The sequence below is a fragment of the Monodon monoceros genome, unplaced genomic scaffold (assembly GCF_005190385.1).
Source record: "Monodon monoceros isolate NGI ecotype Baffin Bay Population unplaced genomic scaffold, NGI_Narwhal_1 Super_Scaffold_3, whole genome shotgun sequence".
Taxonomy (NCBI): domain Eukaryota; kingdom Metazoa; phylum Chordata; class Mammalia; order Artiodactyla; family Monodontidae; genus Monodon; species Monodon monoceros.
Genome location: NW_021703780.1, coordinates 54,494,949 through 54,521,383, shown reverse-complemented (window position 1 = coordinate 54,521,383; position 26,435 = coordinate 54,494,949). Strand labels below are relative to the sequence as shown.

General features: G+C 41.8%; 2 protein-coding genes and 1 non-coding gene across 8 annotated transcripts in view; 2 read left to right on the top strand and 1 right to left on the bottom strand.

Moving 5' to 3' along the window:
• Positions 1-4,490: 4,490 nt before the first annotated feature.
• On the bottom strand, positions 4,491-12,350 carry EPM2AIP1 (EPM2A interacting protein 1). Of its 5 annotated transcripts, none has more exons than XM_029243960.1 (3): positions 9,616-12,350; positions 6,311-6,339; positions 4,491-5,654 (listed from the first exon to the last, which is right to left on the bottom strand). In XM_029243960.1, the coding sequence occupies exon 1, from the start codon at positions 12,222-12,224 to the stop codon at positions 10,398-10,400; it is 1,827 nt and encodes a 608-aa protein (XP_029099793.1). In that variant the 5' UTR covers positions 12,225-12,350; the 3' UTR covers positions 4,491-5,654; positions 6,311-6,339; positions 9,616-10,397. The 5 variants fall into 5 exon arrangements, with proteins under 5 accessions (XP_029099793.1, XP_029099794.1, XP_029099791.1 ...); XM_029243961.1 differs by having other exon boundaries at positions 10,111-12,350; XM_029243958.1 differs by having other exon boundaries at positions 6,311-12,350.
• Positions 12,351-12,501: 151 nt separating this feature from the next.
• The window catches only part of MLH1 (mutL homolog 1), a 52,690-nt gene continuing 38,756 nt past the window's right edge, over positions 12,502-26,435 (top strand). Inside the window, exons 1-8 of one of the 2 annotated variants that reach the window (XM_029241734.1) lie at positions 12,502-12,824; positions 14,645-14,730; positions 16,885-16,983; positions 21,060-21,133; positions 22,754-22,826; positions 23,936-24,027; positions 25,418-25,460; positions 25,596-25,684. Coding sequence is in view for 1 of the 2 variants with exons in the window: in XM_029241733.1 (XP_029097566.1) it covers positions 12,709-12,824; positions 14,640-14,730; positions 16,885-16,983; positions 21,060-21,133; positions 22,754-22,826; positions 23,936-24,027; positions 25,418-25,460; positions 25,596-25,684 (677 nt within the window). In the remaining variant the exon portion in view is untranslated. Of the gene's footprint in view, positions 12,825-14,639; positions 14,731-16,884; positions 16,984-21,059; positions 21,134-22,753; positions 22,827-23,935; positions 24,028-25,417; positions 25,461-25,595; positions 25,685-26,435 lie in introns of both variants that reach the window. The other variant, XM_029241733.1, reaches the window with a different exon arrangement.
• On the top strand, positions 20,685-20,757 carry TRNAE-CUC. Its single transcript has one exon. It is a non-coding gene; the product is annotated as a tRNA-Glu (tRNA).

Below are 26,435 nucleotides of genomic sequence, written 5' to 3'. Positions count from 1 at the left end.
AATCAATTTATTAAAAGAAAAGGGACCTAATTAAATTTAAAAGCTGTCGCATTGCAAAGGAAGCCATAAGCAAGATGAAAAGACAACCCTCCGAATGGGAGAAAATACTTGCAAATGAAGCAGCTGACAAAGGATTAATCTCCAAAATATACAAGCAGCTCGTGCAGCTCAATATCAGAAAAAACAAACAACCCAATCAAAAAATGGGCAGAAGATCTAAATAGACATTTCTCCAAAGAAGGCGTACAGATGGCCAGTAAACACATGAAAAGATGCTCAACATCACTAATTGTTAGAGAAATGCAAATCAAAACCACAATGAGGTATCACCTCATACCAGTCAGAATGGCCATCATCAAAAAATCTACAAATGGGACTTCCCTGGTGGCTCAGTGGTTAAGAATCCACGGGTTCGAGCCCTGGCCCGGGAAGATCCCACACACCGCAGAGCAATTAATCCCGTGTGCCACAACTACTGAGCTTGCACTCTAGAGCCCACGATCCACAACTACTGAGCCTGTGAGCCACAACTACTGAAGACTGCACGCTTAGAGTCCGTGCTCTGCAACAAGAGAAGCCACTGCAATGAGAAGGCCGTGCACCGCAATGAAGAGCAGCCCCCACTTGCCACAACTAGAGAAAGCCCACGTGCAGCAGCAAAGCCCCAACGCAGCCAAAAAATAATAAATAAAAATAAATAATAAGAAAAATCTACAAACAATAAATGCTGGAGAGGGTGTGGAGAAAAGGTGATCCTCTTGCACTGTTGGTGGGAATGTAAATTGATATAGCCACTTTGGAGAATAGTATGGAGGTTCCTTAAAAGACTAAAAATAGAACTACCATGTGACCCAGCAATCCCACTACTGGGCATGTATCCTGAGAAAAACAATTCAAAAAGATACATGTACCCCAATGTTCATTGCAGCACTATTTACCATAGCCAGGACTTGGAAGCAACCTAAATGTCCACCGACAGATGAATAGATAAAGAAGATGTGGTACATATATACAATGGAATATTACTCAGCCATACAAGGGACGAAGTAGGGTCATTTGTAGTGATGTGGATGAACCTAGAGTCTGTCATACAGAGTGAAGTCAGAAAGAGAAAAACAAATGGTACTGATGAACCTATTTGCAGGGCACGAAAAGAGACGCAGACATAGAGAACTGACTTGTGGACATGGGGGATGGGGAAAGGGAGGGTGGGACAAACTGAGAGAGTAGCACTGACATATATACACTACCAGTGTAAAATAGTTAGTGGGAAGTTGCTGTATAGCACAGGGAACTCAGCTCGGTGCTCTGTGATGACCTAGAGGGGTAGGATCGGGGGGTGGGAGGGAGGCTGAACAGGGAGGGGATGTATGTATACATATAGCTGATTCACTTTGTTTTACAGCAGAAACTAACCCAACATTGTCAAGCAATTATACTCCAATAAAAAAAAAAAGTGATAGTACATCTTAGCAAGATCAGACCCCCATTTAGATAGACATTGAGGTTGCTGGCCTCAAAACCATGCTCAAGTTGTACAAGCTTGATAATATTAAATATTTAGCAGGGTCTATATTTATGTGCCTAACGGTGAGTCTGGGATTTTATCACCTGTGTATATAATAAAGTGTCTATTTTTTTAAAAAATCCTTTGTAAAGAGGTTGCAGGAAAATGGGGTGCAAGAGGATGGTCATGACCCAGGTCTCAGGTGAGTTCCTGGGACGGGCCACCCAGTGGGGCTTTGCGTAGTAAAGTGAAAGCAGGTTTATTGAGATACTCCATAGGCCCCAGAATATGGGATAGTTTGTTTTTAGGGGCTGGGTAATTTCATAGGCTAATGAGTGGGAGAATTATTCCAACTAGCTTGGGGAAGAGGCAGGGATTTCCAGGAATTGGGCCACCATCCACTTTTGAGCCTTTTATGGGAGGCTCGGAACTGTCATGGTGCCTGTGGGTGTGTTATTTAGCATATGCTAATATGCTACAATGAGCGCATAATGAGGCGCAAGGTCTACTGGAAGTTGAATTTTTGACCATCTTGGACCTAGTTGGTTGTAACCAGTTTTGTTGTATCCTCAACGGCTCTGTCATTCTTTTAAAGGCTGTGCCCTGCTCCCCACCAAAGCCCTCCGGAAACTGGTAATATGTACAGTATTTAAACTGTTTCAGAATGAAGCTGAATTCAGCCTCTGGCCCCCGACACTGAATTAAATCTCAGAGACAGAGTTTTGGGTGAAGTAGAAAAGAATAGCTTTATTGCTTTGCCAGGCAAAGGGGGCCACAGAGGGCTAATGTCCTCAAAACTCTGTGTCCCAACCTAGAGGGGTAGGGAGAAGTTTTATAGTAATCGTTCAAAGAGGGGATGATCAGCTTGTGGACATTCTTCTGATTGGTTGGTGGTGAGGTAAGTGGGAGTCAGCATCATCAACCTTCTGGTTCCAACTAGCCTGGGGTCTACATGCTTGTGGGTGGCACACCGTCCTTAACTCCTCCCACCTGGTGGGCGTTTCAGTATCTGCTAAACAGCTCAAAGATATTGTTATGTGTATCCCTTGAGGGGGAACCGGTTCTGCTGCGTAATTCAGAATAACCTTAGCCCCCAATCTGGGACCCAATTTCTTTACCTGTAAAGGAGTTGGGATAAATGAGCTTTCTATGGATTCTTTAACATTCAGTTCTATAAATTCTGACTCAGAAGGATCAATGAGAACTCTGATAACAGGAGACAATAAATCCATCGGAATGGTTTTGAATATCAATGGTTGCTTAACCACCTGAGATGTGATAGACAACTTTTGGTGTGTCTGCCCAGCCCAAACTCTTTTGTAGAGTCTTCCTCTTCAACCCACCCCAACCGCAGGACTGGAGTGTATGTTATGGACCCCTTTTAAGAAAAATATCTTTCCACTCATAACAGGGTTCTCCCATTAAAAATATATATATGAGCAGTGGAGGCTGGTGTTCAGAGAGAAGAATGAAGCAGACGTGCAGAGGGAACACACAAGATCCATGAGGGTAGGAAATTTATTTGGCTTCAAAATCTGAATCTCCAGTGTCCAGACCAGTGCCTGGCTCTAGCGGGCCTTCATTAAATAATTGCTGAATGACCACTGAATTCAATTCCCCCACATGGCTTCTGTAAAATACTTCTGCATTTCTCTAAGCATTCCCTTCTTTCCCTTTAAGCTAGTGCTTGTTGGTTCTCACAATCAGAAATCCCTATCAAATACGTTATGGGACCGTTCCCTTCACAACCATCACTCTGGCCTCAGGGAAGACATCAAAGACTGAACTGCCACAAGTTCCTGCCCGGAATGTGGGACTGGCATATGAGACTGGGTTAGTTGGTCAATGGCCCTGGAGTGGGGTAGTGATGGAGAGCCACGGAGGTGTACGAGGCTGGCTGGCAAATGGAGGGAAGTTGACAGTGGTGGTTCTGAGAGACATCCTCCCCCTTAAATTGGAGTAAAATTTCCTTCCCATTAGTCAAAACCAAATGGCAAACTTTTGCAGGTGAGGAAATACTTTGATTGTGGTGAGTTTCATGCATTTATGTCAAAACAAATCAAATTTTATACTTTGAATATGTGCAGTTTATTGTTACTTCATTGTATCGATACATCAGTAAAGTTATAAAAAATGTGGTAAGTGCATAAGTCGAATTCTTTCAGTTATTTTACAATAACCAATAATGTACCAATAATTTAAGGAGGCCTTTGTTATGACTGCTATTTTGGACTGTGCTTAATATCAGCACTTATGTATTCCAATGCCTTCTCACCCCTGTTCACGCCTCTCAGCCCCCACCTACCCCTCATGGAAGTGAACATGTAATAGTAAATTGTAATAATGTAACCAAGTTGGTGAACTCTAATTCATAATCAGTGGAACTAAAATGCGAGAACTTACACATTTCTTGAATTTATCAACAGGGTTTTACATTTTAATCTTACTTCTCTAAATCCCTTCCAGGAGTTAAATATTATTGTAAATTATGTTATACTAATTATTTTAATCATAGGGCGTATTTGCCTCTTATTCCCTACAGAACTAGTAATTGACTTAACGTAAATCAGTGTCATGGCTTGTTAAAATTATCTATGTAGACTACAACCACTTTAAGGACGGGGTCAAGCCATTTATCTTCAATCCCCAATTTACCAGCAGTGTCTAGTACACAGCAGAGCAAGTTGGGGGAAGGGAAGGGATAAAGGTTATGATATAAGATGGGGTAGGAAGAAAAAGGGTGTGTGGGTACAGATCTTGCAGACCATGATAGACCTTGGATCTTATTCTAATTGTGATAGTAAGCCACTGGAGGATTCTGAACAGAGGACTGGCATGCTGATTTATATTTTAAAGTTAAGCATCAGTTTAGTTGCTGTGCGAATAATTATGAGGGAAGTATGGAAGCAGGGTATATACCAAGGAGAATACCAAGAAAAATGGGTGCTCACGTTCACTGAAAGACAGACACAAAAATGTTCATAGCAACTTTATTCATAATAACCACAAACTGGAAACTAAAATTTCCATCAACAGTAGAATGGATTCATAAATTGTGGTATAAGTCATACAATGGTATACTACACAGAAGTAAAAAACGAATTGCTGCTACACGCAACATGGATGACTCACAGACACAATGTTGAACAAAAGAGTACATATAATTATTACATTTACATGAAGCTTTAAAACAGACAAAAGTAATCCACGGTGATAAAGGTCAGAATAGCGGTTATTTGTGTGTGTGTGGGGGGCACAGGGCACTGACCGGGGTACGAGAAATGTTCAATATCTTGATTTGGGTGATGGGTTCAAGGGTGTATATAAAAATCCACTGAGGTGTACATTAAATATTTGCATTTATCTGAATGTAATTTCACCTCAATTAAAAAATATTTTCAAAGAAATTTTATACATAGGGAGATATAACTATATGTGTAGTCGGTAGTTTTGTCTTCCAAGTATCTCGGGTTCTCTTCCAAGGCACGAGGAAGGATTACACTCCTCCTTGAACTCTGGTGTGGCCATGTGATTTCCTTTGGCCAGTGAAAGTGCTTTAAGGGCTGGCCTATAAGTGATTTGTCAGACTTTTTCATTTCCCAAAATGAGCAGCCACACCATACATGATATCTGCTTGGTCAGCCTGAGTCCTAGAATGAGGACCACTTAGAGCAGGGATCAGTGAACATTTTCTGTAAAGGGTCACACAGTAAATATTTTAGACTTTGTGGGCCAGACACTTTCTTCCACAACTACGCGACTCTGCCACTGTAGAGCAAAAGCAGCCAGACAATACATAAACGGGCAAGGCTATTTTCCAATAAAACTTTATTTACAGTAACAGGCAGCAGGACAGATTTTGCCCATGGCCATAGTTCTTCAATTCCTGACTTAGAGCAAAGCCCCTAGCCAAACTACAAGAGAAAAGCTGGGATTTTGGGGTTGTTACCACACAGCAACCTAGCCCATTCTGATACAGAAACTGGTTCTGTTTTCGAAAAACCTAGCATTCTGAACATTGGCTTGGTTGGCAGGCATTCAGGAAATTGCTAGTGGAAGATGGAAGAAATAACTTATGCAGGGGCGATGCATGTTAATGGAGTGATGAAACTGTCCGGAGAGAACCTGGAAGGCAGAGAATCTATACCTTATTCAAGAAAAAAAAAAAAAAAAGACAAGAAAACAAAATATGTTACGGTTGCTGTTGGCCCCATTTGACAAAATAGACAGGAAAGAGATGAACTCAGAAAAGAATTAATCAGTTTGCAAGCAAAAAAGCAAGGGAATAAAGAGAGTTCACAAACTCAAGTACTTACTGGGTAGGAAGAAGCTACTTCTCAATTACAAAGAGATAAAAGCTAGAAATCCTATACGCCAAAGGTTGACTAAAACCCACTTTTGCAGCAAGGATCAAATCACTGGATGACTATCACACCTACTGTTAAAACCTCTGAATTAGTTAATGGGCCTCAGATTAAAAGTCCAACTAAGAGTGTAACACTGGTTAATCCCTTAAACTGGAAAAAAATGGCTCAGGGAAAAGGAGACTAAGGGTATGGCTCTCCCACAAAGCCTGAAAGCCCAAGTTACCCAGAAAGTAAGTTCAGAGAGGCATGCGAACAAGAAAGCAAAGAAACGTTAGCAAATCTAAGAAGTACATATTGACCAGATGTCACTTTCGGGTTACCTTCCTTGGGGAGGTGATGAGGACATTCTGCAGGTAGGAAAGCAAGTGAACTGAATATCTAGTGACCAGAAGGGCTGACTGAGTCATTCTTCTAACATTTTGTTAAATTTACTTACTTTAAAATCCCAGAAGAGCCAGAAATTATCTGTAAAGGAAAAGAGCAAGTAAATAAGATGCCATTTTCTCCTAGGGTTGATGCTTACAGAAGGAAAATGGATATTAACTCTTAAGCAGCATTATCTTTTTCCAATACTGAATGCAACTTTTTAATTACTGAGGTATTGTTTTAGTCCACTAAATAGTTGTCCAATCTTTCTCATCCAGGTTCCTTCGCAAGCCTCCCTTTAGAAATTAAAAAAAAAAAAATTAAGACTTCTACATCAAGGAGGTAAAGACAATATAACATGGTGGATTTATGTGAGTATACTCAGCTTTACTACTTACGTTTACTAGGGCAAACTGCAATCTAAGTTTGTTTCCTCAACAACATTCACATAGTAAATATTTGAGCCACATGCCAAGCACTGAACTAAATTCTAGGAATACAATTCCCTAGTCACAAAGAACTTAGTTTCATTTCTTGATTTGTAATATGTGGATAACAATTACCCAGCAAGCAGGTACAACAGGACCACTGTGAAGGTCAAAGGAGACTATGAAAGGGCTGCAAAGATCGTAAAGCACTATACAAGTATTTATTCATCCAAACATTTATTGAAATGTCAGGCATTGTGCTAAGCACTAGATATAGCAGTGTGCAGGCATATATATGGTCCCAGCCCTTGTGAAGCTTACAGTCTAGCACTGATCAATAAGAAGGAACAACAAAGTGTGCTAAGTATATGGCTGGGGAAGAACAGGGTATTTAGGGAGTGCACAGTAGGGGCACCTAGTCTAGAGGGTATTGATGAAGGCTTCCTAGAGGAAGTGGCATATAAACTGAAACTTGAACAGCCGTATCCTAAGAGCAGTGGTGAAAGCAGAGGAGTGATATGACCAGATACGTCTTTTGGAAAAATCTGGCTGCACTGTGAAAGGGATCACAACCAGAGAACTGGAGCCTGAGAAGGCCAGTGCTATAATATAGGTAGGTTGATAGCCTTGATCAGGATAGTAGCATTGTAGAATCAAGGAAAGTTTAGGCAACAGGCTTAACAGAAAGGTGTGAGTGGATGTGATGGATGAAGAGGGAAAAGTCATGGCTAACCGGGTTTGGGGCTTGGGTCAAGGCAACTGAATGGTTGGCAGTGGTGGTGCCATTTACTGAGAGAGGGATCAGGAAAGGAGGAGCAGGTTTGGGGGGCAAGGTCAAGGACATGTTGTGGTGCCTATGAGACAGCAAAGTGGACTTAAGTTAGCAATTAGATATAGGAATCAGGAAAGGTCTAGAAAGGAGATATGAATTTGGGAGTCATTTGCATAAAGTTGGTAAGTGAAGCCATGAAAGAAAAAAGAGATCAGCTACGGAGATGATGTAGAATAAGACAGCTTACAACCAAATTAAAAAATCCCAAGGACACAGATGTTTAAGGGAAAGAGGTGCCTGCAAAGAAGACTGAGGAAGCATACTTGGAGATGGTATCTCCCTGAAGCCAAACTAAACAAGTATTTAATGAAGGGTGGCCAGTGGTGTAAAGAGGGTAGGAATATTGACAAGGACTTAGTAATATTGGTAGAGCAGTCTCAGCAGCAATACGGGACAGTGGAAACACAGACAAATCTTTTAAGAAAACCAGTAGGAATGGGAGATATGGGGACACAGAGTTTTTAAAAAATAGTACTTATTTTAACTATATTCACTGATACAACAGGACTAGTTAACAACTATTTTATAAAAAGAAATTTTTAAAGACTGCCATGCAGTTACAGAATTACTTAGTACAGAAAACAGTAAAATACACACTTTTTTTTTCTTTTTTACAAAGACTAGTTTATGGCAATTCTCTATTGTTCAGGGTGAATTTAAAATTCTTAGCTTATGCCTCCCCCACATTCACTGACTATATAACTAATCTTATTATTACCTTAAGCAAAATATATAGTGGAACTTCACAAAATGTACAAGAGTTCAATATTTAAGGAACTGGGGTTAGAAAGCAGAAACAGCTTTCAGGTCTTCCAATTATCCTTTCAATAAAGCACCTGCATGAAAGAGAATACTCCAAACTACTGGGAAATTACCGGTAGATTTTTGTTGTTGTTGTTTGGTTTTTCACTATGTTGTTTTTCCAGATATTTAAGTTTACTTCCTGTTAACCGAAATCTTAACTTGACCCTTCTTGCTAAGTATCTTAGTAATACATTACACGTTCTTTTGTCCTAAACCAATTATGTATAATAGAACAGAGCCCTTTAATCTGGTTCAATACCAATTACTGATTTATAAATGCTATTGTGAGCTACCAGAACCTAGCAAGGCCTTGATTGCATCTTACCAGCCAAACTTGGAATGTTGGAATTAGTGTCCCTTATCAAGTATTATCAGTCTTCCCAACTTGCCCTTCTAATTCTGCTTCTACCGGTAATTTGCCCTGTCCCTCGAAATATAAGAGAATCTACACAGGGGGTCTACTGGCACTTTGGGAGGAATAAGTCTTTATTGTGCTGTGCTGTCCTATGCACTGTGGGGGACGGGGTGTCGTTCATGCTGACATGCCAGCAGAACTTCCCTCAATAAGTGTGACAATTAAAACAGTCCCCTTTATGTCTCCCAACATCCTCTGGAAAGAGGGCATACTGTCTCTGGTTGAGAACCACTGGCAGAATTTTGGTTCTTGGGCTCTTTATGGCATCTATTTTGATAGCTCAGGCTTCAGTTCCTTCTAAATTCTTGTTTGTATTCTGGTTCCTTGAATTTGCTGAATTAGTGGCCACAGAAAAATGCATTACAATAGTTAAGACAGGACTTGAACACAAGTTTTCAAATTGTACTTGAGAGGATCTCTAAGTTGGGTCCTCTTCTTAAATCATTTCACATATTTGGCTTTACTGTAAGATTTCCTTTTCATGGTTAACATAAGTTTGAAAATTACTGTTTTAGCACAAAGCAGATGTCTCACTTAGAAATACGGAAGTGCTACAATCTGTAAATAAAGCTGCTTCTTGAGAGTTAAATATTTCCACTTGTGCACTGTCTTAAATACACAATGTGTGGGATAGTGTCAAATTTATAATAAATCCATTTCCAGCAACAAACAACATTTGATATTATATCACTTTAAAATAAAGGGTTTCCTCTAAGCAGGATTTCTTTATAAAGCTGCAACACTCATGCAGATAGGACAAATTAGCTAAAATATCTCACACCTCCCGATCCTGGGATGCAAACATCTTGTTTTCCTCATCCTTTTTTGACAGGGCCAAACTGTCTAGAGTAGAAAAAAGAATTACTAGCGGGCAACCCCTAAGAGTCTATACTTACCGTAGTCCTTTAGTAGGCAAGCTCATAAAACAGCACCCAATTGTGAAAAATTCAGGGGAAACCTCCAAAAATTGGTTAGTCTGATCTCCAGACTGCAGGAAGCCTCCTCAACTAGCAATTAAAAAAAAATTCTTGCTCCTCTGACTAAAATTTTACGTGCTTATTTTCTGTATTAGTAATATCATTATCGCTAGGGCGGGTGGGAGGGAGGTGAGAGGGAGGAAATATGTCAATATTTACTTCAGACTCAGAAATATGTCTAAAAAAAATAGTCTCAAACATTCTGACAGTTTGACAAAATACCTCCACTGTATGTACGTTCCTCCTTTTCAGAAACTTCTGCACTTGCTATGTGAGTTTCTGCAAATTGGCTCAAACATATATTTAAGCAGTTGATAATTTCAGACTATATGCATCAGAATTTTAACACTTTGTTAAAATAAGAGCTAAAGTTTCTTCGAAACACCTTAAAAACAGACTTCTAATTCAACTCACATTATTAGTACTAAATGTCTTTAAAAACAGTTGTATCATAAAAGCAAAAGATAATGACTTTGCCATCAAATTAAGTTTTAAAAAAAGGTGTCTGCATGTTTGTTTCAGTCCCATGCTGCCTCTTGAGATGGAAAAAAAAATATGTCTGAAGAATTTGAATTGTGATCAATTTGGATGAATAATGTGGTGTTTTCCCACAATCCAAATTAGTAAACTTGAAAATCAAACAGATGTTTGCTTTTAGAATTGGATTCTTGTTGAGTGTTTCAATGTTGTACTTCAAAGGTTTATGGATTTGATTCATTTCTTCGTCTCACAAGATCATCCCAATGTGGCTCTATTTCAGTGGTGGCAATCCGAAACAGGGCATGGAGGTGTTCGTCTGTCAAGGGCTGGCTCAAAGTGTGTTGGTTTCGAGTCAAATATGAAAAAGCCTTTTCACAGATTTTGCTACTATCAAACAAGGATGCCACCTTACAGGCAACCCCTTTGATAATCGGGTAAGATTCAGCAGACAATCCGGCATAGAACTGCCCTAAGTCTTTGGTTCTGTATTCGTTCCAAAGGTTAGTATTTGCCTGAAGTTTTGTTAGCTCCACCCTTACTGAAATAGGTGCATATTCAGGTTTAAAGCTAAATGGATTTGCAAAAAGTTCTAAGTCCTTTTTAATGAACTTGAGGTCCTTGAAATGTCTCTCAAACTCTTTTTGTAGGCGACAGATCACCACTCGATACCTATCAGGATCGAGTATTTTTTCGTCTTCTTGAAGATGCCCTTTAAGCTCATCAACAACTTGGCTCAAGGCGGCAAAGTGTGTTAGATTTTTTTCTTCAATATGTCTCTGAAGTAAATTCAGCTTCACTTCAAAGGCACAAATATGGTCAAAGGCAGCAGCAGCAAAGACTTTACTCACTCTCAATAGTTCGCTGAGTTCTCGAAGGTGGTCCATAATATCCACCAAGAAGCCAAAGTCACAAAGCCATTCGTTGTCTGTGAAATGGACCGTTGTTGCCCCTATCGAAACCAAGAATGTTTTTATCTCTTTTCTTAAGGAAAATATTAGTTTTAAAGTCTTCCCTTTTCTAAGCCAATTGTTCAGACAGCGTCCATTAACCCTTTCACCGTGCTCTGATTCAGATTCAGTTAGTAAAGCCTGAAATTCCGGCCGCCTAACGCCTCTGGTCTTAATCAAAACTATCCATTCAGATATGGCATTTACGATTTGATTAACATCTACATCGTAGGAGCTCAACAGTTCCAAGTGAAGAAATCCTGAATAATGGATCACATTCCAACAGTTGGGGCTTACAGCCTTTTCTCTCATGTATGACACCAGTCCTGAGTTCTCACCAATCATCCTCAGAGTGTGGGTCGTGGTCAGTCCAACCATCCGCTGCAGGCTAAGCCCTGCCGTCTGTAGGGCCTCAAGGATTGCTGCCATGAGGGCACCAACACTGAAGTGATGAGTCAGGTTGATTATGGTCAGAAGCTCTTCTTGCACCTCCAAATCGTGGCCTACGCCGCGGACAAAGACCAGGAGGTAGTTCTCATAGGCCACAAACGCCTGGTCATCCAAGGCAAGGGAATAGGCTTTAAAGTCCTTGGCTCGGTTAAAAAGCTGACTGCGTAGATTTTGGTTAATGTCCAGGACCCTCTGCCGCGTGATCTCCGGAGATAAATCAATGCCATCCAGAACGCTTACGTGATCGGGCAGCACATCTCTCAGCATCACCTCCATGCACCGGTGCACAAAGTCCCCCTCGCCCCAGCCGCAACCCTTCAAGGCCAAGAGGCGGGCGAGCCCGAGACCTGCACGAGCAGCTCTCTCCTCCGGAGTGAGCGGGGCGGCCTCGGGCAAGTCGCCCTGACGCAGACGCTCCACCAGGGCCGCGCGCTCGCCCTCCGCCACATACCGCTCGTAATAGTCGTGCTCGGCCTCGTAGTGGTGCCTGACGTCGGGTTCGCCGGTGGCTACGACCAGGCGGCGACACACCAGGCACAGGGCGCCCTCGCCCTCCGGAGCCTCTACCACTAGGTACCGCTGTGTCCACTCGGCCCGGAACCCCCGAGACTCGTCGATTTCCATTTTGCTCCTCTTGGGCGTCATCCACATTTCACGGGAGGCCACAGGAGCTGGGCAGACCTCCGGGAGGCCGCAAGGAGAGGGGAAGAGCAGGAGCGAGCCGCAAGCGCCTCCTCCACTCTGCGCCAGATCACCCCAGCTGGGGACACCAACCTGCGGCTCCGACACCTCTGTTCCTATTGGCTGGAGATTTCGTATTCCTCAGCCCCAGACATGAGCCAATAGGAAGAGTGGACAGCGGTTTTTAGTGCGCAGGCGCACATCCTTATAGCTGCAAAGTGGACTGAAGCCGCTTTAGGGCGGGACTAAGAGAACCGGAACTCACGAGCTTGACTGGCATTCACGCTGCCCAATCAATAGCTCACTGTCCCGGAAGCGGCGCTGCCGCTAGAGGGTGGGGCAGGACGGCGTCAGCAGAGTTGATGGAAAGATGTGGGCACGAAGCTCTAAGGGGATTGGCTGAAGGCACTTGCAGTTAGCTTCTCTCCGTGACTCGGGCTCCTCTGGCGCCAAAATGTCGCTGGTAGCGGGGGTTATCCGACGGCTGGACGAGACAGTGGTAAACCGCATCGCGGCAGGGGAAGTTATCCAGCGCCCGGCTAATGCCATCAAGGAGATGATAGAGAACTGGTACGAAGGGAGTCAAGGCTTCCTTAGAGGCTAAGACTTAACGGGCCGATGCTCAGGATAGGGCGGACACGCCTCCCTGCCCGGAGCCAAGGCGTGTGCGGCGCAGGGCCGCGGCGGCGGAGGCCGGGGGTCTTGCCTTCGCCCCTCACGGGTCCTCGAGCGTCCTCGCGAGACTTTAGGGTTGTTGCGGGGCAAGGAGAGGGTTACACAATATTTTCATGTTGTCATTAAGAGAAGTCCTTTAAAAATTATATATGCGGAAGCTGCAAATTTTTAAATGTATAAAAATTTTATAATTTAAAAGGAAAAAAACTTCCTTCATCCTTCAGAGGTTACTATGTGTTACCAGTTTCTTGCTTATTCCGGAAGTCATCCATCTACATTCAGAAGTACGATTCATTTTGAGTTTTATTCTAAATAAATTGCTGAGATTTTAGGAGAGTTCGGTGGACTTGGGGTTTAACTTGTGATTTCCCTATTGCCAAGTGATTGACCCCACTTAGGATTTTCCTGCCCTTTACTTTTTGCGGGGTCACTTTGAAGATATCTGATTTTATGGATTCTGAAGTTTAGAACTGTCACACAAACCTTGTGGAAGGAGGAGATTAAAAACGTGGAAAGAAAGTTGGGTGTAAACTGTAAACTTTAAAAAGGACAGAGGCTCATAGTGTACCTAAACGTTATGTCAGATCCTTTGTGTTCAAATGCATTGATGTTAATAAAATCTATACGTTAAAAGGAAAAAAATGGCCCAGCGAAGATTGGTAGGTTTGTAAAGGGATTGTTGTGAAAACACAAACAACCATCGTGGGTAATGGGACTGAAAGAACAGTGGGTCTGAAAGGACCAGTGAGAGAAAGGAAGAGAATTAGAAGGTAGACAAAAGAAGGAGCAGGGAGACTGGGGATGGTTTCTCCTTTTGACTTCAAATTCACAAAGCCTGGCTTTTGTTTCTGCGGTGTTAGAATTAACTGACAGAATGATTTAGGCCTGTTACTGTACTGTGCCAGAAGACTACAGCAACACTACACATACTAGATCAGTGGATTAGAATTCTCTAAGCAGAGATTTTGTATGGAGTCCAGTTATGCTCTTTTTAATACGTAAGTCAAGACGGCTAAGTACAACTTCAATTCAGGGGCTCCTGAGAAAGATCTTTAATATTTAAGTAACTTAATATCTTATTTCTGAATAAAGAATTTTCTGTGTGAGGAGGAGGAAACTTTTCTTTCTCATGCAGCCTCAGTCTGGATTTATTTTCTCTAGCTCTGTAGGTGCTCTATGCTTGTAGGTTACTCTTTGAAGGAATAAAAAGATGTATTGACTTCTTAAAGAGCTTTCTGCACTGCCATTTTTTCTTTCTCTCAACATAAATATATTTGCATAAAGAAAATAGTAGAGAAAAACATTTAGAATTTTTTTTAATGACATTTTATAAGGGTCATTTAGGAACGTGAGGCTGAATAAAGTTTGAGTAACAGATGGTAGAATTAGTTGAAAAGTAGGTAAGAAAGAGGCATGTACTAAAAGGTCCCACTTCCAACTTCCCTTTCTTTTTTTCCTAGAGGAACAGAAAAATTGCTGAATGTCCTATTGGAAATGATGGTTCCCCACTCCGTCCCTCTCTTCCTTCCCTCTCTCTCACACAGCATGTAAACTGATAACAATGTAGTCACAGAGCCTGTGAGACAAAGGAAAACACACTGAGTCTTATATTTGTCTGGAATTTGTTCTTATCCCCTGACTCGTATGAAAATATGTGCATTAGAGTAGTTGCAGACTAATAAATTATTATTTTTTTGTTTGATTTGCCAGTTTAGATGCAAAATCCACAAGTATTCAAGTGGTTATTAAAGAGGGAGGCCTGAAGTTGATTCAGATCCAAGACAATGGCACCGGGATCAGGGTAAGGAAAACCTCAGAGTGGCAGGATGTTTGTGTGCTTCGTGTGTTACATCTGCGGGAAGTGGTGGGACTTCTCCCTGTTCTGGAAACTTTAGGCTTTTATGGATGGGATTGTTTGAAAAATAAATATTTATTGAGTACCTACTCCATGCTGGGTACTGTTCAGGAGAATAAGGAGGTCAAGGAGCGATTCATGAAACTTTAAAGGTTGAGTGTCCTGAGCAAAGAGAACAATACACACAAAAACCACGAAATGGAAGCTTGCATGACACGCTTAAGGACTAGCAAGGGGGTTGGTATGTCTAGAATGGGTGGTGGAGGGAGTGGAAGCCTAAAAGGAAATGAGGTCTGAAGGATAACCAGGCTGAGCATGTAGGACCTTGTAGGATGTTGTAAAATATTTGGCTTTTACTCTGGATGAGGTGGGATACTCTTTAGAGGGTTTTGAGCAAAGAGGTGACATGCTTTGGCAAGTTTTATAAGAACTCTTTTGTCTGCAATGCAGAAAATAGACTGTAGCAGGACAGGATAGAAGGACCGGACAGGACCGGTTTGGTTGTGGCAGAGATGTAAGAAGCAGTGAGATTCTGGGTTGATGATGGAGACCAAAGCTCTCAGAATTTGCTTGTACAGGGAGTAAGAAAAAGAGGAGTCAAGAATGACTTCAAGGTTTTGGCCTGTGCAAATAGAAAAAAAAGAGTTGCCATTTACTGATGAGAAGGCTATGGAACAAGCAGGTTTGGGGGAAGATCAGAAATTCATTTGGGGGTATGTTGAACTTAAGATGCCTGTTAGTTAGATACATGTGTGAGTCTGGAGATAAAAATTTGGTGTATTCCATTTTGATGGTATTAAAAGCCATGAGACTCACATAAAGAGAAGCTCAACATGACTGGTAACTAGGGAACTACAAATAAAAATTGCAGTGAGATACCACTTGACATTCACTAGGGTGGCTGTTAATTAATTAAGTAATTAATAAAAACCAAATATTTCAACTACAATAAAAATTAAAAATATTGACAAGGATGTTGAGAAATTGGAACTCTTGTATGTTGCTGGTGGGAATATAAAATAGTACAGCCATTGTGGAAAATGGTGTGGTGGTTCCTCAAAACAATTAAACAATTGCCGTATGATCCAGCAATTCCACTTCTGGGTATATACCCAAAAGAGTTGAAAGCAGGGCCTTGAAGAGATTTGCACACTCATGTTCATAGCAACATATTCATGATAACCAAAAGGTGGAGGCAACCCAAGTATCAACAGATGAATGGATAAACAAAATGTTATAGATACATACAATGGAATGTTATTTAGCCTTACAAAGGAGTGAGATTTTGACAAGTGCTACTACGTGGATGAACCTTGAAGACAGTATGCTAAGTGAAATTAGCCAGCCACAAAAGGACAAGTACTATATGATTCCACTTGTATGAGGTACCTAGGGTAGCTAAATGCATAGAATCAGAAAGTAGAATGGTGGTTTCCAGGGGGTTGGGGGCCTGCGCCACATGGCCTGCGGGATCATCTTAGTTCCCCGACCAGGGATTGAACACTTGCCCCCTGCAATGGAAGCATGAAGCCCTAACCACTGGACCACCAGGGAAGTCCTGAGAGCTTTTGTTTAATGGGTACAGTTTGTTTGTGGAGATGAAAGAGTTCTGGACATGGATATTGGTGATGGTTGCACAACAATGTGAATGTACTTCATGCCACAGAACTGTACACTTAAAGAGGGTTAAAATGGTAAATCTTGTCATGTGTATTTTACTACAATTAAATGTACCTATAGATTTTTAATAAAGAAGTTTTCTAATACAGTAATGATTTTTGTAAAATCTGTGAGCCTGGGTGAGATCGTCAAGACATTGAGTGTAGACAGAGCAGAGGTCCAGGGATGGAACTGTGAATTATCTACTCTCAGGGGAGATGAGACAGAAGCAGCAAATGAGGCTGAGGAATGAGGCGAGAGAGGAAGAAGGAGCAGCAGGACCGAGTGGAGTTCTGGATGTCCAGAGAGGAGGCTCCTGCTGATTTAGAACTCTTCTCCCAAGAGGAATGTCTTCCTGGATTCAATCAAGAAAAGGGAAATTAAAAAAGATTTGGAAAAATGAGTAACATAATTATTCACTGATTTTTTTGCACCTTCTAGAAAGAAGATCTGGAGATTGTGTGTGAGAGGTTCACCACAAGTAAACTGCAGTCCTTTGAGGATTTAGCTCATATTTCTACCTATGGCTTTCGGGGTGAGGTAAGCTGAGGATTGAAGAAATGTGTAAAACATCCTCCTGTGATGCTATTTCTGCCATTTGTCAGCATATGTTTCTCAGCAGGTCAATAAGACATGATACTTTTTACTTGTTAAATACATGCAAATCTAAACAAACTTAGATTCAATTTTCCAAAACTGAGAATTGTTCATAAATACTTTTTAAAAATAATTAATTATTTTATTTTATTTAATTAATTACTTTTTTAGACATCTTTATTGGAGTATAATTGCCTTACAATGGTGTGTTAGTTTCTGCTTTATAACAAAGTGAATCAGCTATACATATACATTTATCCCCATATCTTGTCCCTCTTGCATCTCCCTCCCTCCCACCCTCCCTATCCGTAAATACTTAATACACCATAAACTGTATCTACAGAGACCCCCCAGGTCTCTTGATGGAAGAAGATAGCACCATCTACCAAGGTTTCTTGTCCAAAATCAAATGTGAATCTTACCAATACTTAGATCCAAGTACCCATATACAGAAAAATACAAGGAGCAAGGGAGCATGGTAAATGGTACTGAGACTGGAAATCACATGATAAAAGACTTGTTTCCTGTAAAGTGAACTGTATGGGGGAAAAAAGGTAAAGAAAGGAGGAAGAAGCATAGATTAGAAGGGATTTAAGAGGCATGTGAACCAGCTCCAATGTATTGATCTTACTTGGATCCTGATTTGCACAAACTAAAATCTCTTTTGAGACAGATATTTCAACACAGATTGGTTATTTGATGGTATTAAGGAGAAATTACTGTTAATTTTCTTGGTATAAAAATAGTTTCATCGGTTTTTTTTTTTGAGTCCTTTTAAGTTATATTCTGAAATAGCTGTGAATGAAATTATATGATGTATCATAGGGATATATTAAATAGAAAATGGATAAAAATAGTATCTTATATTTTTATGACAATACTCTGGATATAAAGATATTATTCAATATATTATTCAGTATATGTAGGGCAACATAAATTGTAATGGCTACATACTGTTCTTTTTTTTTATAAACTTATTTCTTTTTGGCTGCATTGGGTCTGTTGTGGCGAGCGGGGGCTGCTCTTTGTTGCAGTGCACAGGCTTCTCATTGCAGTGGCTTCTCTTGTTGTGGAGCATGGGCTGTAGACGCATGGGCTTCAGTAGTTGTGGCACGTGGGCTCAGTAGTTGTGGCTCACAGGCTCTAGAGCACAGACTCAGTAGTTGTGGTGCACGGGCTTAGTTGCTCCACGGCATGTGGGATCTTCTCGGACCAGGGATCGAACCCGTGTCCCCTGCATTGGCAGGCGGATTCTTAACCACTGCGCCACCAGGGAAGTCCCTGTTCTATTACTTGTACATACTGCAGTCTATTTATATAATTTCCTGTTGAACATTTATGCTCTTTGCCATTTTTTTCGTGTTTAATGCTCTGGTGAATATTCATGTACATACAATGTGTTTTGTTCAGTTATTTCCTTAGGATAAATTTATAGAAATAACATTTGTGAGTAAAAATATGTATCCTTTTCAAGTAGTTTGTATTAGTTTCTTATTGCTGCCCCCCAAAATGACCACAACCTTCGTGGTTTAAAGCAACACAAATTTGTAATCTTACAGTTCTGGAGGTTAGGGGAAATAGGTGTCACTGGGTCTCACTGTGCTAAAATCCGGGTGTTGGCAGGGCTGTATTCCTTTCCACAGGTTCTGAGGTACCAGAGAAACTGTTTGGAGTAGTTATTTGGGGGAAATGAGAGCCAGGGTCGGGGAGGGGAATGGGGTCAATTACTTTTCGTTTTAGGCCTTTCTGTAGTTTTTGGATTTTTTATCATGTGAATGTAGTTTACTTTTATTTGACTTATCTGTTTATTTTATTCTCTTTTATTTTTTGGCCTCTCTGAGCGCCTTGCGGGATCTTAGTTCCCCAACTAGGATCAAAGCTGGGCCCCAGCAGTGAAAGTGTCTGAGTCCTAACCACTGGACCACCAGGGAATTCCCTATTTGATTTTTTTAAATTAAAAGGCAGCTGTGACCCAGTCACTGCAATTTAGATCAAATCCGGGTAGTCTCAAGCACCCTCTGGCTCACAGTGAGCCCCAGGTTGTTCCAGGTAGGGGCAACATCAGACTGTGTACCCTGAGGCCCCCCTGACTTTAAGTAGGCCTCAGGTCAACCCTAGCAAAGCAGTTTCATTCTGGCTTTGCAACTTCCTGAGTCAGTTCCTAAGCGCATGGCCTCCTGGAGCCTTAGCCCAGCTGTAGGGTATCTTTGGGGTTGTAATTAAATAGGGAAGATTTATTGAGGGATTGCTGTGTTCCATCCATGGTTCTCAGCCCTTTGTGTGTATTAACCCTTTCACTCTTAACAACTCTGTAGAGTAGGTTCTATTATTATTATTACCATGTTTTACATACATACGAGGAAACTGACAGACTTTAAGAAACATGACCAGGCCACACAGCTAGGAAGTGGCAGAATGGGGAATTGAGCCCTGGCAGTTTGACCCCAGAGTCTGTGTTCCTGTCCTCTTGCTCCAGTGCCGGTACAAAGGCCCCTGAAGCAGCAGGACCATCTGCCAGTGGCCCTTTCTTTTCCTGGTGTTGGGTAGCATTGTAGTTTTGGATGTATTTAATGTCCTTCCTTACCACAGGTTGCAAAATCATTTACATTTTTAATGATGAAAATTAGCTCAATTACATACACCAGGGAAATCCAGCTAGGACCTGGTAATCTCTGAGCCTGAGCCATGGTCCTTGTTAATGAACTGAGTCTGCCACAGCTGTATTCACTGTCTCCTGAGATGCTGTCACACAGACCCCATCACAGTGCCTGGGTTGCATTTTTTTATGCTATGGTGTCCTTGGGAAAGGAGATACAGATTCCAAAGGGCTAGCAAACCAATCCTGATTTTAAGGGGAAAAAAATGGTCTTTTTTTTTCTTTTAATTTGTTTAGTCTTAATTGCATAATTAAAAATATTTATTTATTTATTTGGCTGGGCTGGGTATTAGTTGCAGCATGTGGGATCTTCGTTGCCCAGTGTGAGATCTCAGTTGCAGCATGTGGAATCTAGTTCCCTGACCAGGGGTCGAACCCGGGCCCCTTGCATTGGGAGCACGGAGTCTTAACCACTGGACCACCAGGGAAGTCCCTGCATAATTTTAAATTTATATATATATATTTTTTTTAACTTTATTTATTTTTGGCTATGTTGGGTCCTCGTTACTGCGCGCAGGCATTCTCTAGTTGCAGCAAGCGGAGGCTGCTCTTCGTTGCGGTGCTTGGGCTTCCCGTTGCGGGGGCTTCTCTTGTTGCAGAGCACGGGGTCCAGGCGTGCGGGCTTCAGTAGTTGTGGTAGGAGGGCTCAGTAGTTGTGGCGCACGGGTTTAGTTGCTTGGCGGCATGTGGAATCCTGCCGGACCAGGGCTCGAAACCATGTCCCCTGCACTGGCAGGTGGATTCTTAACCACCACGCCACCAGGGAAGTCCCTAAATTTATATTTCTAAACATAAAATTGCTTATAGAAAACAGTTTTGAATAATAGTATACAGCACTATCTATTTGCAGTGTTTCCATTATCCATTTCTGAAGGCAGGCTTTAAACTTGTTAGAAGACAAATCATTGAGACTATTAAATACACCTATAACTCTACACCTGAACACAGTTGCTATTAAGGTTAACGTTAATGCTTGGGGGTGGGGAATTCCCTGGTAGTCCAGTGGTTAGGACTCAGTGCTCTCACTGCCGAGGGCCCAGGTTCAATCCCTGGTTGGGGAACTAAGATCCTACTAGCTGTGCGGTGTGGCCAAAAAAAAAAAAAAAAATTGGGTGTGTTTCCTTTTGGACTTTTATATATATATTTTTCCCTTGTTCTAGTAATTATGCTACAGATTCAACTCAATAGCTTTCTTTTTTTAAAAAAAAAAAAAGCGTCATCAAAGCGAGTGAGCAGAGTGCTCATTGTTGCCATTTGTTAATACAAAACAGAAGAGGCAATTGAGATAACTTCTCCATTAATGATGAGATGGGGTGACCCAGCAGTGGGTTTTTCTTTCATTCCATTTCCTTTTTTTCCTTAGGCTTTGGCCAGCATAAGCCATGTGGCTCACGTCAGCATTACAACCAAAACAGCTGACGGGAAGTGTGCATACAGGTATAGTGCTGTCCTCTGCTATGTGTATATATTCATCCTGAAATGTGCTTTTTGCCTGCATCTCAAAGTAATCCTATCTGAACACCAGTGTTATCTTTTTTGGCCTAGATCTTGGGTAAATTTCTTTCCTGCCTTTGGCTTAGTTGATAATCCACAGGGATCATCATAGGTAATAATCTTACTTTATGGACTCGTGAAAGCTATGATGTAACAGATTACAAGTGCCTAGCAAGGTGTCTGTTACACAGAGGAATTCTGAGTCCATGGGAGCTGTGATGTCATTCTGCCCCTTTGCCCTTTGGCAGGATGTCCCTTTGGCTTGAATATGGGGCCATGGCTGGGGTGCTGAAGGATCCTGTTTCCTTAGCCGCTCTGAGCCCCCCGCCGCACCTTCCCACAGGTGGCCACTGGCTGTCTTTTATGTTGGCACAGTTTTCAGAGGCTGTTGAATGACCTTGGAACAGAACAGAAAGGGGATTCAGGGAATCAAAATCACACCTTTGTTTTCATAAGCACTGGCTATTCCCTAGTGAAAGATGGGTATTGAGTGTCTAATTCACGCCAAAAAACAGAATTTTTTTTTTATCATACAGATTGTTAGTTTATATAGAAAATAGCTTCAATAAAGGGCAGTTCTGCCTGTTTCTCAGCCCTCTTTAACAGTTGAGTGTGTGCAGTAATGGAAGATGGAACATTTCAGAGTCTGCAGCACTGGTGCTAGAGCGGGTTTACTCGATGCAAATTGTAACAGCCCTAGGACCTAGCTGGGCTGATATGATTAGAATCCCTTCTGACAGACTGGGGAGCCACTTGTGAGTGAATGTCTTCTGAAATAGTCTGGGACACAGGTTCCATTTCTTTGCCTCTGGGGTGTTTTGCCCCTGCTTGGGACCTCTAGTAGCTCTTCTTCTGTGGCAGGATGAAATCGAGTCATTGTCATAGCAACTAGCATCCTCCCAATGCACTCAGTCCATCTTTCCAGCCTCTCCCCTCCACACATCCTCAGCTGCTGCATATTCTAAAGCTTCTTTGCTTTTGTTTATGTTTTCCCCCTCCTGGATGGTCTTCCCTGTTCTCTCCACCTGAGATTATACTGCTTCAGAGTCCAGGTGAATTGTCAACTCTTCTGTGACACTTCCCCCACTCCCACCCCAGGCTAAATGTTTTCCTACTCTGGATCACTTAGCACCTTGTTCTACACTTAAGGGAAAAGTCTGTCCCCTCACTAAATCAAGAACCTCCAAAGGCCTGCCTTTATTACAGGGCGTTTACAGGCCTGATAACATGGTAGCCCCTCAAATAAATGATTGCAGAATCATTGAAAAAAATTTTACAGTCATCTTAGGCAATGGCAAAACTATTGTTTGTAGCCCAGAACTCAGGAACTAAAAAGCAATATTTGCCAAAAAAAACAAACCAAAAAATGGATTTTTCCCCCCTCCTTTGGTATCAAATTAGAATGGTTATGGAAGTGGAAAAAGAGAGGAAACGGGTAACTAAGACAATTTATAACATGGCTATATTTTAATCTATTGTTGTGTAATTTACCTTTTTACTCTTTGGGTAAGTGTCTGTTCTTTTTTTTGTTAGCTCTCAGTAATCTCTTATATTTTCTGATAGAGCACATTACTCAGATGGAAAGCTGAAAGCTCCACCTAAACCATGTGCAGGCAATCAAGGGACGCAGATCACGGTAAGAATGGTACACGGGAGGGGAAAGTTTTGAAAGAGAGCTTTATATAAATATTGAAGTAAAAAACAAAATTGTCTTTGAGTTCTCAAAGGATTAAAAAAAATGAATATTTACTAGTTAATGGGAGCCCCAAGATACCACACTCTAAGAAAGAGAAATGATTATTGACTTTTGTGGCATGGCAGCCTGCCCACCGCCTCCTTTTTTTTTTTTAAGAGGCTGGGAGTTTCTTCTGTTGAGACCACAGAAATCTGTGGCAGGGTAGCTGGCATTGAAAGAACCTTAAGCTTGGCTCCAGTTGAGGAGTCAGAGTCTTAGCCTTGCCAGTCAGTGGTTGTGTGTCCAGAGGCAAGTCGTTTAATGTCCCTTAACGTCACTTTGCTCACCTATCAAGGAAGGATGTAACGAAGAATATCTGCCACTCACTCAAAGGGCTCTGAGTAACAGATTGTATCATTAATTAGGAGAAAGTGTTACACTGCCTTATTTCTGTGGTGCCACATTTGGTCTCTTCCCGTTCTGAGATCCCATAAAGCACCCCACTGTCATGTTACTCATCCCACCCTACCACCCGCAGCCCCAGCCAGAGCACATCTCCTCGAAGCCCTGGGCTTGTTGAGGCAGGTGGAGTGGGGGGTGGGGGCCGAAATGAACGTGTACTTCGTAGTGCGTGTTAAGGGGGAATCCTGTACCTGGGACCACAGTGTAATTTCCAATAACCCCTAAAAGATCTGATAATTATTCTTAGTTTGCAAAATAGGTTTGAATGCCATGTGGTATTGTAATTGTTTATAAGTTTATGTTTGCCCCACTAAATCTTGTGCTATTCTGGGCAGTACTGTGCTTCATTTGTCTTCTTATTCCCAGCACAAGGCAAAGAGCCTGACATGGAGGTAGCCCCCAGTACCTATCTGAGAAATCAGTGAGTAAAGTGGGAGGCAGGTGAAATATCCCTTCTTTCTTTTGTTAAGACTGCCCCATCTCTTGCCGCCTCTCCTAATGTTTAGAACTGTGCTGGTGATAAATGTAGTTGGATTCTCTGCCTTAAGACCCAGCTTTATTTCCATCTATTTCTGTGAGTTTACAAGAAAAATCAATCTTCTATTCAGGTAGAGGACCTTTTCTACAACATATCCACGAGGAGGAAAGCTTTAAAAAATCCAAGTGAAGAGTATGGGAAAATTCTGGAAGTTGTCGGCAGGTACAGTCCAAAATCTGGGCGGGGGTCTCTGAACCACTCTCTCACCAAAGGAATGTGTTCTGCTGCTTAGAAATTGAGAACAGTTGCTGAGCTAGATGGTAAGCAGCAGTACTAGCCTACAGATTGTTTCTGGTCAAGGTTTAGTCACCAATTCTGGGTTGTCTTTCATGTCCCCAGGAGAGAGCAGGAGTTGGTCTCTGTATCAGTGAGGGTCCTTTGGTGGCAGGCAAAACAAACTGACTGTATTAACTTGAGCCCAAAAGACATTTATTGAAAGGCGAGGAGTGACTCAGCAAGTGGAAAGAAGTGTGTGGACGGCTGCTCCTTGGGGAGAACAAGAAGCAGGGTGGCTTCAGAGATTTAATATAGTGGCCCTGCTCCAACTGTTTTCATTCCTTTCCTGACTCTGCTCAAGAGCCTGTCTCCCGGGAGAGTGCATCTTATTGGCATAGCCTGGGTCCCCCCATCGTGTGCCCACATTTGTGGGGAGAAGATTTCTTGACTGGCAGTCTAAGGATATATCAAGTGAAATGGGGAAGAGGTAGTGTCCCAAAGGAAGACTAGGGCCTGTTAACAGAGTGAGAAGGGACTCAGGGCAGGTGAAAACAACGTTATGTCCAGGATTGACTTAACCCGCTAGTACAGTGGCCCCAGCATGGCTCTCTGAGCCTGCTTGTCCTTGAATTGTAATAGAGGTGTGTTAACTATTTCTCAGTATTGCTACAAAAATTAAAATCAGTAAAACATTTACCTCTATTAAAGTGGAACAGACACATCAAGTTTTTTTGCTTTTTTTCCCCTGGAATCGTATGAATCAGTATCACAATATCAATTAGCTCCTGGAAATAGAGGAGTTCTGGTTGGCTGTTTTAGTTCTAGGTGTGATAAGTGAACTAATTGTTACTGAATAAGTGCGTTTGGCTAGACACAATCCTCCAGGTCCTGGGGCCCATGGTGGGAGGAGTAGTAAATGATAGCCAACCGAGAAAAGGCTGGGAGATACTAGGACAGGACCTCAGGGGAGAAGAAGCGGGTGGGGAGGGCGTGTGTTGGGGACTCTGAGACAGAACAACAGAGTGCAGGGGGTGTTCAGGCTACATTCTCAAGATGTCTTTGAGGCAACCCAGATCTTTTGAGTTTGTGAAAATAAAACTGTAGGCAAGGAGGAGATTGTATTGAAATATCCTTGAGTCTAGTCAGCAACGTATAGAAGCAAAGTTTTTTGTTTTGGCTTATTTTCCTGTGGGTAAAATATGACATTTAAAGATATTTTTGTTTGTATATATCTTTGTTTAGATTACTTAACTCCACCAATTTGTTTAACTGAAAGGGGGCATGTACTCTGCATTTGGCCACTCTTTTTTTACTGTTTTGTTTTTTTCTCTGCCAGGTATTCAGTACACAATTCAGGCATTAGTTTCTCGGTTAAAAAAGTAAGTTCTTGATTTATAGGGGATGGTTATGTATTGTGAAAGAAGAAAGGATTTTTTTATAGTTGCCCGTGGAGACGAGGTTATGGTGTTTCAGTCAGCCCTGTGAGACAGTAAGTTGGATCTTCTGTTTATCAGCAAGGTGAGACGGTAGCCGACGTCAGGACACTGCCCAATGCCACAACCGTGGACAACATTCGCTCCATTTTTGGAAATGCTGTTAGCCGGTACGTTGATAATTTATATTTTTAAAAATCTGCGTTCCGTCACATTATTTTGGAATCTGTTAACACCTGCCTTAAGAGTTTGCTTTAACCAAATATGCAGGCTTGTTTTCATGCTTCAGGCTTAGTGTCATGTTTCAGATTATTTCATGGAATCAACCCTTCTTGGGTGCATGACATCTCCTAGATGCTCTGGCTATGAATCAGTGTGTTCTCCCCAGGTCTCTGTCTTCAAAATATCTCCAGTATAGGAGAATTCTGTCATCTTCCAGTGCTCCCTCTTATCCTTGTATTTTCATTATCATCACTTTAGGATTGCATTTATTATCATTCAACATTTATTAATTGCCTCCCATATTCCAGTCTTTGTGTCAGAAGTTAAGGATATAAAGACAAATAAAATGTTTCTGCCCTTAAACAAACTTGCCTGTCTGGGGGCAAGCAGTTTTGTGTCACCAAATCTTGTCACGGAAAGCCTAAGCAGGAAAATTGCTTGTATTATTATAGATTTTCCACGACACTCCCTTCTGTGGGTGAAAACCACTGTTTCCATCACAGATCCATAGCTAAATCTCAGGACTTTGCAAAGCCCAAAGTGCCTGTGTCATAATCTGAGGGGAAAAATACTAAGAGCCTTCTATATGCCAGGTGTGCACCAGATGCTGGGGGTACACAGATGAACTAGATAGCCCCTGACTTCACTTTTTCCAATAATCTTAAAAGCAGGAGCAATAGTCCTAGAACTCAGTTTTCT